This window comes from Euleptes europaea, chromosome 8 (assembly GCF_029931775.1).
Source record: "Euleptes europaea isolate rEulEur1 chromosome 8, rEulEur1.hap1, whole genome shotgun sequence".
Lineage (NCBI taxonomy): Eukaryota > Metazoa > Chordata > Lepidosauria > Squamata > Sphaerodactylidae > Euleptes > Euleptes europaea.
This window is the reverse complement of record NC_079319.1, coordinates 6,690,748-6,706,486: the sequence shown is the minus strand read 5'-3', so window position 1 is coordinate 6,706,486 and position 15,739 is coordinate 6,690,748. Positions and strand designations below refer to the sequence as shown.

Genomic DNA, 15,739 nt, shown 5'->3' with positions numbered 1-15,739 from the left:
GGCCAGGAGTTCCACAATTCAACTATGCGTTGTGTGAAGAAATACTTCCTTTTACCTGTTTTCAACCGCTCAACCTCCAGCTTCAGCAGATGACCCCGCCGCGTTCTAGTGTTATGAGAAAGGGAGAAAAGCTTCTCCCTGTCCAATCTCTCCATACCATGCAGAATTTTATAGACCCCTATCATGTCTCCCCGTAAGGTGTAACTGGACACAAATCTTACTCTTCTTCTGCAAACTAACAGGGCTACCCACCTGAATCAATTTTCCAGTTTTCTTACCTTGGCAATGAAGTGCTAATCTGCAATCTAGGTAAAGCTGGAATGACTTCCACTGTGCAGCCGTTCGTTTTTATTCCTGGTAGTTTATCCAGAAGGCAGTCACTGAAGACGCCAAAGACTGAAGTATGATAACCTGCCATCAAGAGAGATGAGACTGCATCTTCCATGATTTTGGTGACCAACACACTGATGATTAATTTGAGCATCATCTTATCATTAGAAGTTATCTATACATTGTTGTGAATTCCCAGTAGCTTTGAACACTCAAAGCATAGCTGTGATTTAACATTTTGAGAACCTCAGTGGATAAAAGAAGGAAAGCTAGGATCTTAAAGACTGCTAACATTTATTTCAATACAAGCTTTCATAGATCACAGCCCACTCCATTAAATAGATATGTGATGGAAATTTGTACCAGGGACAGACAGGGGGAAGAGTCAGTGTAGTGCAGTGGTTGACAGTGGTGGTTTGGAGTGGTAGACTGATAGCATACGGGCCTGCCTAAACCTGGCAACCCGCTATGCAGGCACTTGACTACTGTGCTGGCCGTGCGCCCACCCCAAATGCTACGAGACAGTCGCTGCACGCTCCGTTGTTCCTGTACAGATTCTGTTCCAGCCGCAGCCATGTCAAGAGAAGCAGAATGTCACGTAGTCAGTGCCAAACACCCCCCCTTGCAACATCCACCGCTTAATGGGTCATCAGCAGCGATCCTGATATCAAGATGAGTCGTTCCTCCAGCTCAGCAGCAGCGATCTCAGGACGTTTGCACAGATCGCATTCATTGTTCAGGTATGTTAATCTTATCAGCAGAGAATTTCCAGTTCATCACGGGTTGCAAAAGCCATTGGAATCAGAATAGATTTCCAAATTCTCACTACCCCACCCCGGTAGCCACAGCTTAGTCCTTTGTCACCTTTTTGTCACCTGGGAACCTAGGAGGGGTGAAACCCCTCTCCCCACCCCCAGAAAAACAGTATATCTGGGGTGCTCCCAGCCCATTCGCTCTCTCAACCTTAGGTCTTTCCTGGCACCTTTGTTGTTACTCTGTTGGTTTGGTTTTGCGCAGCCTAACCACGCTCCCTCCCGCCTTGCTGGTCAAGTCTACGGGAACCCCTGCCCCCATCTCGGCTTTTACTTTTCAATCTGTCTTAGTCTACGTGAATTTGGACAACACCTCATCTAGATACAGTAAATATATTCAACCAACGATCTCCTGCCACGTTGGCAACTGTGCTTGTACTCCTCTCTTGATATTCCTAGACTCTCTGTATGTTTGTGTGCATCACTGAATTGAATGAGAAAGACATAAACATTATTTAATTTGGAATCCATTGTCTGTCTTTATTCAAGGTCTCATTAAACGGATTCTGGTATAGCTGAGTGCGAACCCGCTATAAAAATACATAGTTACCGATTGCTCAGCTAATTTCCCCATATTAAGGAGCAATTCGGCTAACATAGACTCTGATCTGGAGAGCTGGGTTTGATTCCCCACTCCTCCACATGAGCTGCGAAGGCTAATCTGGTGAACTGGATTTGTTTCCCCACTCCTACACACATAGCCAGCTGGGTGACCCTGGGCTAGTCACAGTTCTCTGAACTCTCTCAGTCCCGCCTACCTCACAGGGTGTCTGTTGTGGGGAGGGGGAGGGAAGGTGATTGTAAGCTGGTTTGATTCTCCCTTAAGTGGTAGAGAAAGTCAGCATATAAAAGCCAACTTTCTTCTTCTTCTTCAGGACTTGATGTGAATTACACTACCCACAAACACTCTTATTGAAATAAATGTTGGTAGTCTTTAAAGGTGACACTAGATTTTTATTATTCATTTAAAGCATTTCTATGCTTCCTTTCCACCCAAACAGGGCGCCCATGGCAGTGAACATCAAAACATTTCAACATTAGAACAGCATTTAAAATAAGGTATATATAAAATAAACAATTCCATAAAAACACATAAGAACATAAGAAAAGCCCTGCTGGATCAGACCAAGGCCCATCAAGTCCAGCAGTCTGCTCACACAGAGGGCAACCAGGTGCCTTTAGGAAGCCCACAAACAAGACGACTGCAGCAGCACCATCCTGCCTGTGTTCCACAGCACCTAAGATAATAGGCCTGCTCCTCTGATCCTGGAGAGAATAAGTATGCATCATGACTATTATCCATTTTAACTAGTAGCCATGAATACCCCTTTCTTCCATGAACAAGTCCACTCCCCTCTTAAAGCCTTCCAATTTGGCAGCCATCACCACAACAACACATCCAAGGACGACGTGCAGTAACTGTTAGGGGAATGCAAAATGCAAAAGACATTGATAGTGGGAGATAGACAAACTTCCTTGGGGAAGGAGTTGCAAAGTTTAGGTGCTATAACCAAGAAGGCTCTCTCTTGGGTTGCCATCCATCTAGCCTCAGATGATGGGGGCACCCAAAGAAGGGCCTCCAAAGGTGACCATAGTGGACAGATGGGTTCATATGGGAAAAGTCCTTCAGGTATGCTGGCCCCATGCCATATAAGGCTTTAAAAGTCAATGGTAACACCTTGAATGGAGATTGGAAGCAATTTTTGTGCCAGTATAGATGGAATAAGACTGAAGTGATATGGTCCCTACAACCCACTCCAGTCAACATTTTGGCCGGGGCTATCTGTACCAACTGTAGCTTCTGGACAGTCTTCAAGGACAGCCCCAAATAAAACTCATTGCAGTAATCTAATCTAGATGTTACCAGGAAGCAAAGCAACCTTGGTCAGATTCAGAATCTGACAAGGAAATAAAATGCCAACTAAAATGGATAGAATGCAGAGTGAGGTTTTCAGGTACCATTTGCAAGAAGGCACATCCTTAAAGGCAAACTTCCTGAGTCCAGCTAAGACCATTTCATATTACAACTATATAAAATAATGGTCAGTGTTTGCAACAATAAAATACAGAAGACTTAAGTCAATGCCTAACGCATCAGAGGGAGAGATCTAGTCTCCTTCCTAAGTTAATCACAACTGCAAAACCTATCGTTTGTACCTGAGCCCCAACATACCTGTAAACAAAGTTCCAGCCATTGTGTTTGTGTTAATGATCCAGGGTCTTCCACCTAAGCCTACCTCCACCATGGAGGAGATGGCATACATTTTTCAAGACTGGTGGCTGTGATCTAACTTTTCATTTGGGAAAAAAAATCTCCCCCACCCTTCTCTTGCTATGGCCCATGTTCTCTGTACGCTTCCTCCCCATTGTTCTGATACAGCTCCTGGTTCCTGCCATGGAGCCCCTCTCTGGACCCTGGGGTTCTCTGGATCCCACCAACCCCCCTCCCCATTTGTCCATGGCTCCTGCATAACTCTCCCTATCAGGACCCCCAACCCTCCTCCTCCTCCTTACATTCTCTTTCCCTCTCTTATCTAGTCCATCTTCCCACCCTCTTCAGACACACATCCATCCACCCGCCTCTCACAGGGACTAGTAAGGAAGGAGACAAAACTGGGCATCTTAATTACCAAAGACTTTAGTAATTGTTGGATTAAGACTCGCCAAAGTAGAGACAGGAAGTATTTCATTTTGACTTGCGGGAGTATTTTTTAATTGCTGTCTTTGAAGGAGAGACAGAAAAGTCATTTCAATCTATTTATTTGTACTTAATAAAAAAACCTTTTCAGAACAATGGGCTCATTCTCTCAAGGGGGAAATGCCACATCATTCCTCAATCTGCATATACAAAGACCCAATTCTCCGAAGGCCCAGAGTTTAAGGCCTATATGCGAAGGGCCTCAGACACACAAGCACCTTGCCTTGATCACCAGTCCCAAGGAAGGACTGTGCTCTGGCACCAGACTCCTGGCTGACTAGCTGGAAAGCAAACTGGTTAAAAACAAAATTAAAATTAATCCTTCTCAGGGGGAGAAAACAAAACAAGCCTCTTGTTTTTTATCGTTTCCATTGATATTTAACAGCTTCAGAGAAGAGCGAGATTTTTTTAAACAAAAGAAGTCCTTTAATGTAAATGTCATAAGCAGTTAGTTGAGCTCAATATTCTATTGGCAAAATCAATTTACGCAGTCTCGACTTAGAATCATAGCATCATAGAATCACAGAGTTGGAAGGGGCCACCAGGGTCATCTAGTCCAACCCCCTGCACAATGCAGGAAATTCACAACTACTTCGTGGCTGTATCCCTCGCACACACACCCACTACTTCAGGACTTGAAAGAATATTGTGTACAGTTTTAACCACGAGTAATGAAACGGCACTTTCTGTGGCCAGCCAGAACCACGGTTGTAGCAGTTCTTATGGTTTTATTGCAATGGCAGGGCACACCCTCATTGCTTATAATATTGTCATAACGATTTCTGGGTCTCATCTCTGGATATATACTGTCCGAAGTCTACAGACTGTATAGTGACCTAATGACCTCAGTGGAGCAATCTTAAAGGGATTAGCTTAATCCACTCATTGTAAGATACTAGACAGCCAGATGTTTGCTCTAAAGGATGCTGGAGGAATGTGCATTGTCTTCGCTATGCCTTGATCTCGTTAATCATTAATCTTGCTATGCCTTGTTTAAAATTCCATTGTCTAAAGTATTGATCAACCTTGCTATTCATTATATGTTTTTCTTAATAAAAACCTGAGCGCTCCACTCAGATGGCAGAGCTGGTTCTCTCACCAATCAAGATACACTTGTGTGTGTTTTCCCTTCACACAGTGAAGAAAAACCATGGTTAGGGAGCATTCTCCAAAAACCGATGGCAAAGAGGAGGTCACTTAGGAAATGCACAACATTTGCACAGGCTCTTCAAAAATCAACCTCTTTCACTCTTGAGGAAACTTAAGAAAATAGCAAAAAAGAGTGTTTACCATTGATGGTGATCTGCCCTGCTGACTGAGGAACACCCACAAGTGTCACAGGGTAGAGGCCAGACTCTGCGGGGAGGGAGAGAGCCGCAGGGAGACATTCAAACTCAACTCCAGTTGTCAGAAGTCCCTGAGAGAGATGGAAGACAAATGCATAAGAATTAGATTCAGCTGAATGAAGTTAGCAGCACACCTGCTCTTGATACTGAAAACAGGATGAGAAAGAAAACCACCTGCGATCTGATCTATGATGGCACACACCAGCAAAGGTTTTCGTTGTTTAGGTCTTTGTGAAGTATGTGTTATTCTCAATTTGAATATTGAATATGTCACTGCAGGGGGGGTGGAGTGACATTTTCTCCAATATCCTTAGCGTAATATGGCCCCATACTTGGGGGAGGGGGTCTCAGAGCAACAGCTTTCATCAATCTGCATTTAGCCCAGAAGACTGCTCCCTCTCTTGACCCGGCTCATCTGGCCACATGGATCCAAGCCATAGTATCCTCAAGGCTGGACTACTGGAATATACTCTACATGGGCCTGCCCTATAAGTCAACTTGGAAACTCCAGTTGCAGCTCAGCTACCATCCAGAGTTAGATGAAGTATACATATCACGCCAATTCTGCAGTCACGCAATTCCTTACCCAGGAACCCAGGTTCTACATTGACATGAACAGAAGATGCTCTTCACATGCCTGCCCAGACTCAGGGACTAGTTTGGGTAACACTACCTGCCTTGACGAGCTCATGTTGTCTCCACAGGGATGATGTCTGGTCTGAAGGGAAAACCTAACCTAAAATCTAAGAAACCTGGGACATTTATTGACAGTTTCCTATTGTGGGGGGGGGGGTCTGTTATAGTTTTTGGGATTCAGCTTTACCACAGGATGTTCTGGAACTTAACTGGAACAGAAGATGGGTCTACCACTGCAATTAAACTCAGGAAAGAGGCTACACTGTCCATCTGATGGCTTAGGCATTGTTTGGAAAGATGTAAACTATCTTTGAGAAGTGTGTAAATGTCTCAAACACTGACCATGTTGTCATTCCAATGATCTTGGGACTCATGAACCAAGCATCCAGGTGAGATGGCATATTTCCTCACGAGACACCTTACTGTCTCACCTTTCAGAGGGCATTTTATTGGACTTTGATTTTCTTGGATAAAACCAACAGTCTCTCTGCCTGAGTTAACGTGCAGCCCCCCTTCTAATTTACTTACAGTTTGCTGGGGGGGGGCAGTGACATCTCCCTCAATACCCTTAGTGTAATATGGCCCCATGCTTGGGGGAGGGGGCCCTCGGAGTAACAGCTGCTCAAACAACATGTGATTTAACTCTCTTCTTCAATTTCTGTCTCCCTTTTTGCTGCAGTACACATGAACACATGAAGCTGCTTATACTGAATCAGACCCTTGATCCATCAAAGTCAGTATTGTCTACTCAGACCGGCAGCGGCTCTCCAGGGTCTCAGGCAGAGGTCATTCATATAACCTACTCGCCTAGTTCCTTTAATGCCAGGGATTGAACCTGGGACCTTCTGCATGCCAAGCAGATGCTCTACCACTGAGCCACAGCCCCTCCCCTACCTGCCCCTCGCCTTCCATCTCTCCTTTGTATTCAGTGGCCTGCTTCCTCCTGCCATTCTTCCCTGGCTCCCACTCTGCCTCTCTCCTGTACTCATCCTTTTTATCTGATCTAACCAAGCCTGGCTGAAAACTCTCCCTCACTCATCCTACCCCTTCCATCCTCCCACTGCAGCCATCCCTCCTTCTCCAACAAATCTCAGATCTTCTTGCTTCAAACACAGCTCCCCTTTCCCTGCTTCTCCCTCTCTCTGTCATCTGTCAGTTCACACTCTTTTTCTCCCACACTCTGCAATTCCTCTGCTTCTTCCTCCTCTGGCGGAGGGGGGGTGGGCTCTGTACCTACCACCACAAACAGGAGCACTCTACTGAATTAGACATGGATGAGACATATCTGGATATTGCAGCTGTTCACATTCGGAATTACTGGGTTGGATGCAGCCAGCTTTTTCACTCAATCTCACCCAGTTTCCTTACTACAACCCCCCTCCCATAAGGCTTTTGTGAAAGCAAGTCCCACGATCCCCAGCTTAGCCTTTGGGGGGGGGGCTAAAATGAGAAGCTTCCTTCCTTTTTGACAAGCAGAAAAGCTGGTTGGATATAATCCACCGTGAATGAACTGCGTTTTAAATTTTGCCTCTCTTTCCTGCCTTTCTCTGTCCCCTTTTTGTAGCCAACAATTGATCTTATTACTTTGATTTTTTTTCTTATTTTCCAGGATTATTCCCAAGATGCATTTGTACATTCCCATACATTGTGGGGAGGGGTTGTGGCTCAGTGGTAGAGCCTCTGCTTGGCATACAGAAGGTCCCAGGTTCAATCTCCAGTTAAAGGCCAGTAGGTGATGTGAAAGACCTCAGCCTGAGTCCCTGGAGAGGGGCTGTGGTTCAGTGGTAGAGCATCTGCTTGGCATGTGGAAGGTCCCAAATTCAGTCCCCAGCATCTCCAGTTAAAGGGACCAGGCAAGTAGGTGATGTGAAAGACCTCTACCTGAGACCCTGGAGAGCCGCTGCCGGTCAGAGTAGACAATACTGACTTTGATGGACCAAGGGTCTGATTTAGTATAAGGAAGCCTCATGTGTGATCAAACTGTTTGGGGAGGGGCTGTGGCTCAGTGGTAGAGCCTCTGCTTGGCTCACACAACTTCTCAGGTTTAATCCCTAGCATCTCCAGTTTAAAGGGACTAGGCAAGTAGGTGATGTGAAAGACCTCTGCCTGAGACCCTGGAGAACCGCTGCAGGTCAGAGTAGACAATAGTGACTTTGATGGGCCAAGGGTCTGATTCAGTATAAGGCAGCTTTGTGTGTTCATGTCCTCAGACCTAAGATCTCAAAACCAGGTTGGGAAAAGCACGTGAGAAAGGGACCTACATGTTTAACCCTGGGTAAGACACGAGACAAACAGAAGTGGTTTGACATTGCCTGCAACTGTGTACTGACCTTGGACTTACGCCATGTTCTTCCATCCAAGTTCTAACCAGAAACAACCCTACTTAGCTTCTAAAATCTGATAAGACTGGGCTTGCCTGGGCCATCCAGGCCAGGACAGTCAACGCAGCTGTTTTAAAATAGGCCACATGCATTCCTGTCAGCCAATCCCTCACAACAGTGGCGGATCTACTATGAAACTAATGAAGCTTAAGCTTCAGGGCCCCTAATCCCAGAGGGGCCCCTAAGTAACATTTTTTTTAATGAGTGAATTTTTCAACAAGATCAGTGGAGTTTTTAAAGTGTGTGTTATTAAAATAAGGCTATTTTAGTGCTTGAATCATAAGCCAATGGATTGAAGTACTTCATATCGACCTTAGAATATGCTCCAATACCCATTTCATATGGCCTGCCCTATTGATGCTGGTTGAGAAGGGCCCCCAGTAACAATTCAAGCTTCAGGGTCCCAAAAATGTAGGTCCGCCACTGCCTCACAATATTCAGGACGCTGAATCCAGAACTGGTTGCTGTTTGGGTTTTTGTTTTTCAAGGGAAACACTGTGCAGCGGTCTAGCTGTGAGGATACAAAAGGAAGAAGAGGAGGAAGAAGAGGAAGAAGAGTTGGTATTTATATGCCGACTTTCTCTACCTTGTAAGGAGAATCAAACCGGTTTACAATCTCCTTCCCTTCTCCTCCCCACAACAGACACCTTGTGAGGTAGGTGGGGCTGAGAGAGTTTGGAGAGAGCTGTGACTAGCCCAAGGTCACCCAGCAGGCTTCATGTGTAGGAGTGGGGAAATCAACTCGGTTCACCAGATTAGAGTCCGCCGCTCATGTGAAGGAGTGGGGAATCAAACCCAGGTCTCCAGATTAGAGCCCACTGCACTTAACCACTACACCACGCTGGCTGTTTGAGAAAGGGGAGAATTGTTGCAGCTAATAGAAAACACTCAGGGCCCCCATTCCAACTGGAAATTTCAAACAGCAATTGCTTGTCCTCCAGGCTCTGCAAATGCCAAGGCCACACCACTGCCACCAAGTGAATTTGATCCCTCGAAAACATCAGTCTGCCAGAAGAGGTCACTTTCTTCACTGCTGCGGCATGCTATCCAAAACAGTTCTACCAGCGTATTTGATGGCCAAGAACTTTCTTTTCAAGGCAGGCACGAAACATATCAACACTTTCTGCAGGTTAGTATCTGATAGGGCACGATGAAGCAAGCACCACTAAACAAGCGGCAAAGAAAACCAGGTTAATTATTCACACACTATTTGACAGGGAAGAAATTAACTTTTAGCTCAAGGTAACTCAAGAGACGATAATCACAGCTTTAGCCATAAAGGTTTATGGGACAAACGCCGGTTTATTAACCAATTCCGCTCTCTGCATAACTCAGAATTAACAACCTCCCTATTGTGCCTGATCAGTTCTGTGCTGTAATCATGCACAGTGGCCCGCTAAAAAAACCCCACTTTATCTATTCTGCATCTCTTTCTCTTGTGTTTAGCTTATTGCAAGCAGGATTCTATTTATGTAATTTCTGTACCACTTAATGTGTCATGTGAATACTAATGTTACACTTCCGTTCTTTCTGTTTCCATTCACCTCGGGAGGTGGTAAGCTCTCCTTCCCTGGAGGTTTTTAAGAAGAGGTTAGATGGCCATCTGTCAGAATGTTGATTCTGTGACCTTAGGCAGATGATGAGAGGGAGGGCATCTTGGCCATCTTCTGGTCACTGGGTGTGTGTGGGGGGGAGGTAGTTGTGAATTTCCTGCATTGTGCAGGGGCTTGGACTAGATGACCCTGGGGGTCCCTTCCAACTCTATGATTCTATGATTCTGGTGGCTCCAGACTTCTAGAATCCTAATGTATTGGCTACCGAATGTCCCATTTTTTGTGATTGCACTGGCTCACTAGATGTAATTCACCTTGAGTCCCTGTGAGAAAAGTGGACTACAAACAAACAAATACTTTCTAAAATGAAACATGAAAGGCGAGGAAGAAGATTAAAGGTTCCTTTAAGAAATCTGTGGACAATTTTGACAAGAATTCTAGCTCATTAGCAGTTTGTTATGAAGACATGCAAATGGAAAAATGAATTCCTTCCTAAGCACACAGATTGGACCATTCCTTTTCAGTCATAACATGTGGTTAGAGTGTTGGACTAGGTTCAAATCCCCACCCTGCCATGGAAGCTCAATGGGTGACCGTGGGCCAGTCACACACTCTAGGCCTAATCTACCTCATAGGGTTGTTGTGAGGATAAAATGAGGAGAGGAGAACAATGTAAACTGCTTTGGGTCCCCATGACGGAGAAAGGCAGGGTATAAATGAAGGAAATATATAAATGCTGCATAATTCAGACCCATCGACGTACATTTATAATTTTGTTGGTTCCAATATGCATCTCTGTGCACGTTCCTACATAAACATTTGCAACGCTGTTGCCCATTCACACAATTTACAGAGATTAGGATCATAGAATCATAGAGTTGGAAGGGACCACCAGGGTCATCTAGTCCAACCCCCTGCACAATGCAGGAATGTCACAACTACCTCCCCCCCACACCCCCAGTGACCCCTACTCCATGCCCAGAAGATGGCCAAGATGCCTTCCCTCTCATGGTCTGTCTAAGGTCATAGAATCAGCATTGCTGACAGATGGCCATCTAGCCTCTGCTTCAAAACCTCCAGGGAAGGAGAGCTCACCACCTCCCGAGGAAACCGGTTCCACTGAGGAACCGCTCTCACTGTCAGAAACATCTTCCTTATGTCTAGACGGAAACTCCTTTGATTTAATTTCAGCCCGTTGTTTCTGGTCTGACCTTCTGGGGCAACAGAAAACAACTCGGCACCATCCTCTATATGACAGCCCTTCAAGTACTTGAAGATGGTTAGCATATCAATATACAGATTCTCCTGTAGCTATTCACAGTGCACCTTGGTTTTCACCATTCTGAATAGTTTGGTATTGTCTGCAGACCCGGCTATTACACTGTTCAACCCCAACTCCAAATCATTAAATAGCACTGGTCCCAATACCACCCTTGTCCAACTGCTCACTTCCTTCCATTGAGAGAACTGTCTATTTATTTCCACTCTCAGCTTCCTGCCATTTAACCAGTTTTTAATCCATCTCAGCTGTAGCAAAGCATTACACCAACAATAATATTAACCACTTATAAAACTAACCAAGATTCCCATTTACCATGGATGTAAAAACGTACCATATTTTCTACACGGAGTTCAAAAGGCATTGGATTATACACCATCAATTGAACTTCACAAACATCTCCCTGGACCCATTGAAAATCTGTATTAAAAATGATAAATACAAAATTAGTTTCATATAAACTCATAGAGTTGGAAGGGACCACCAGGGTCATCTAGTCCAACCCCCTGTACAATGCAGGAAATTCACAACTATCTCCCCCCCACACCCTCAGTGACCACTACTCCATGCTCAGAAGATGGCCAAGATGCCTTCGCTCTCATGATCTCCCTAAGGTCACAGAATCTAGCAGATGGCCATCTAACCTCTTCTTTAAAACCTCAAGGGAAGGAGAGCTTGCCATCTTCTGAGGAAGCCTGTTCCACCGAGGAACTGCTCTAATTGTTAGAAAATTCTTCCTAATAAAATTCTTCTCAATTAGTGAGAAAAGTATAGAACTCTAAATTAAAATAGGCCTGCTTGGTATGATTACGCATGTTGGCAGAGATCTTATATCTCTAACTTCTAAGACCCCATCTTGTGATTAACATCCTCAGATCAATCTCTCCCCGCCCCCTCAGAAAGACCATTCAAATACTGAAAAGGGTAAAAATTAGCATTGAGCATGCACAAGTCTTTTTGGCTACGGGAAACTTTCCAAAAGAACAGCAAGCATCCTAACATGCACAGCGCACTGCCTAAAACTTCTACATCACCTCCATCATAGCGCATGTTGTTTGTTCACACTGTGCATTGCGAAGACTTGCTTACATACCCTTACAGCAGTGGAGTAAATACGATGACTCCCATTGATGCTGGGTGAGGGGAAAGCAACATCACCTGCTGTCACCTGCATATCTGAGAGGCCCTTAGATTATTTGTGCTTGCTGGTCACGTACCATAATCCAAGTTTCATTCTGACAGTGAATCATGACTGTTGATCTAAAATTTATACCGTGTCCCAGGAAACTCAGGGAAAAGCAGCAACATATGCGAGGGGAAAAAGTCGTGCCAGATTACAGCACTGGCCACCAGAATGAAAATGCCTTGCTTCGAAGTTCTTCTTGGGCACTCAATTTTGCTTGCCTCCATAAGAACATAAGAAAGGCTGTGCTGGATCAGACCAAGGCCCATCAAGTTCAGCAGTCTGTCCACACAGTGACCAAGCAGGTGCCTCTAGGAAGCCCACAAACAAGACGACTGCAGCACCATTTTCCTGCCTGTGTTCCAAAGCACCAAATATGTTAGGCATGCTCCTCTGATCCTGGACAGAATAGGTATGCATCATGACTAGTATCCAATTTGACTAGCAGCCATGAATACCCTTCTCCTTCATGAACATGTCCACTCCCCTCTTCAAGCCTTTCAATTTTCTCCACCCTGGCCAGTCCGGTGGAATAGTCTCCAGTGGGACCAGGGCCCTGCGGGATCTCACCGAGTTCCACAGGGCCTGTAAAATTGAGATATTCCGCCAGTTTTATAGTCGAGGACAACAACGGTTTAATATCAGTGCTGGCCTCCCTAACCTTCTGCTATAACCTTGCAATAACTTCTGTTATATGTCATCATCAATTTATATCGGAGCTCCTAACTGCTCTCCAGCCCATCATTGGCTCTATGGGCCGTGGATTTATGTTCTGCGTCATTTGTATTAATTATCCAACTGAAACAGACATCCTGTGAGGTAGGTGGGGCTGAGAGAGCTCTAAGAGAGGCAGGTCACCCAGCTGGCTGCCATGTGTAGGAGCGGGAAATCAAACTCGGTTCTCCAGATTAGAGTCCACTGCTCCAAACCACCACTCTTAACCACTACACCACCCTAGCTCTCAGCGTGGGCCTAGGATCTAGGAGACCTGGATGACAAGCTTGTCATGAAGCTTGTTGGGTGACCTGAAGCCAGTTACTCTCCTTGTGGTTCTCAGATTTTCAATAAGGTATGAAATCAGGTACAAAAGGGGAGCAAAAAGATAAATAAATCATTTGATGTTCTTGTAGTCATCTTGAATGATTTCTCTGAAAAACGTAAGCTACTTGTACCCTTTAAAAAGACAGCACTGTCCTAATGCACTGGGAAGTTGAAACAAAGCCAAGATGGATGCAAGACATCTGTGCCAAGTTGTCTAGTCAGTTTTATAATCAAGAGGAGGAAATAGCATATTGATCCAAAAACTGGCAATAGCCATTTGATTCAATTTGCAGAATAAAAGTCAGCCAGCCAGCTAGTGGCAGCGGCCTACCGCATGCAGAAGTGGGGTGCATTTTAAAGGCCAGTAAGGATCAGAAATCATATTCTCACCTATTTTTTTACCTCGCTCCTCTCCACGATTGTGAGCAATGATGGGAGAATATATAAAAGGACTCTTGGTCGACATGTTCTGGCCCAGCAAGCTTTTCATTTTTTGTGGTCGAAGGCTGACGGGGAGGTTTAAGAGCTTGACAGATCTGTTAAAATGATGAACAGCAAGACAATTTTTAATGTGGGCTTGTTAAACTCCATAAGCAAATTGTCACTTAGCAGAGAGAATTAAAACAATTGATGCAGTGAGAAGAGAGAAACAAGGCAAGCCACAGAACAATATTAGAAATCGCTACTAAATCACCCGCCAGGAAGTCCTACTGGGGACTGGACAAGTTCCAAGTCCACTAGTGCCTTGAAGACCAACAAGATTTCCAGGGTATAAGCTTTTGAGAGTCAATGCTCCCTTGGTTAGTACTGGCAGCACTGGGTAGGATTCCAGTTCAATAGCACCTTAAAGACCAACAAGATTTCCAGATATCTGATGAAGGGCACTATGACTCTGAAAAGCTTATACCCTGAAGATCTTGTTGGTCTTCATGGTGCTACTGGACTTGCACCTTGCTCTTCTACTGCAGACCAATACGGCTACCCACCCGCAACCACTGGGGACTGCAAGTCATACAAGAGAATTGGAGTGAGCAATATATGCCCCTTTCATTGGCCGGCTGTATGAAACTCTCAGAGTAGCCAGGAAAGAACTTTCACTGGCAGAAATCTAGCATGCAAAATCATTGTATAGCACAAACAAAAATGAAAATGAGATGGCATGACAATAGCTTGGTCTTCAGTGGAGCAATGTATGCCTGCACAAACCAGCATCAATTAAACTAGCAAAAAAATAACATAAAGATTAGAATTATGTTCTGTTTCTTTGCAAAACTCCTTCCCAACCTTTCTGCCCTCATCAGGGTGACCAAGGCAGCCAATGGATTGAAAACATACATAACAAACACAGGTCTTAAAAACTGTTAAGCCCCCCAAAAAACTCAACATTAAAACAATGAAAACCAAAGCTAAAAATGCATACACAAAAACATATACGGAAACTGGCGCACAGCGGAGCAAGACAGAATGGTACCCGCGTGCCCCTGCACATGACACCACTGCATTAGTAATGATGTTCATCCTTTTCGAGTCATCATGACGATGCATATATTATTTGGAGCCAGCTAAGTCTGGGAGTTATTGAGCTGGAAGAGAGGGATTGAGATGCAGCATCACCTGCCACTTAAGCCAGCGTTGTGTCAGCACAATAACTGCTTACAAGACACACAGCTGTCGTGTTCTGGAGATCATTAAAACACTCTACCATGGTGATCTGCAGGAGGGTGGCACATTGGTTATGAGGAACACTTTACCCTTCGAGGCGCAAACTAGGAAAACCTGATAGGTATCATATGGTTGGTTGCAGTCTGTTCAGATGCCTGTGAGTGGTAAATACAGCCTCTAGAACTACTGACTTACCTTACAATGGGTAGTTTAGTGAATGGAACAGGTGGAAGCTTCAAGCCATCTGGAAGTGTAATGAATTCCATTGTTCCAGGGCACTTGGACGTGTAATTTTCTAAACTTTGCGTCACATCTTTCTTTTCTGAAAGAGAGGGAAATTCTCCATTGCATCGGCCATAATACTGCAATATTTGAACACACGGCGATGGATCCCCAACAGCTTTTTGACTGAACCTCCCCTAGTTATTTTCTTTACTTGGCCATGCAGGTCCCATGACCCCTGGCACAGCTTTTTTGGGGTAGTCAAAGAGAACCTTTCCTCCTGGTTGGATCCAGCTACACTGTTCTCGAGGTTACAGTGTTTACCTAACTTTTTTTTTCATTAGCTTTGAAAATCTGTACAAAACTATCCACACAATAAATCAGATGCTCTTTCAGGAGGAAAAAAAAGAGGAGGGGCTACTTTCTCAGTTTTAATAACCTTGATGTGGTTAAAAAATATTAAGCACTACTTATTATCGTTACCAACAAAAATCAATTGCTTATGCTAGAATTCCACAAGTGATTTGTTGCATCTTTGTTCCATGTATAAAACATTTATCATGAATCTTTCTCTCTCGGCAAGAGAACTTCGGAGG

The 15,739-nt window shown here is 44.6% G+C and overlaps 1 protein-coding gene across 1 annotated transcript in view; it reads right to left on the bottom strand.

Moving 5' to 3' along the window:
• TRAPPC9 (trafficking protein particle complex subunit 9) overlaps window positions 1-15,739 on the bottom strand; it is a 187,383-nt gene that overhangs the window by 134,582 nt on the left and 37,062 nt on the right. The window contains exons 10-14 of the mRNA XM_056854642.1: window positions 15,117-15,243; window positions 13,650-13,795; window positions 11,370-11,455; window positions 5,131-5,257; window positions 279-411 (exon numbers count right to left, since the gene is read on the bottom strand). Coding sequence (XP_056710620.1) covers window positions 279-411; window positions 5,131-5,257; window positions 11,370-11,455; window positions 13,650-13,795; window positions 15,117-15,243 — 619 coding nt within the window. The remainder of the gene's footprint in view (window positions 1-278; window positions 412-5,130; window positions 5,258-11,369; window positions 11,456-13,649; window positions 13,796-15,116; window positions 15,244-15,739) is intronic.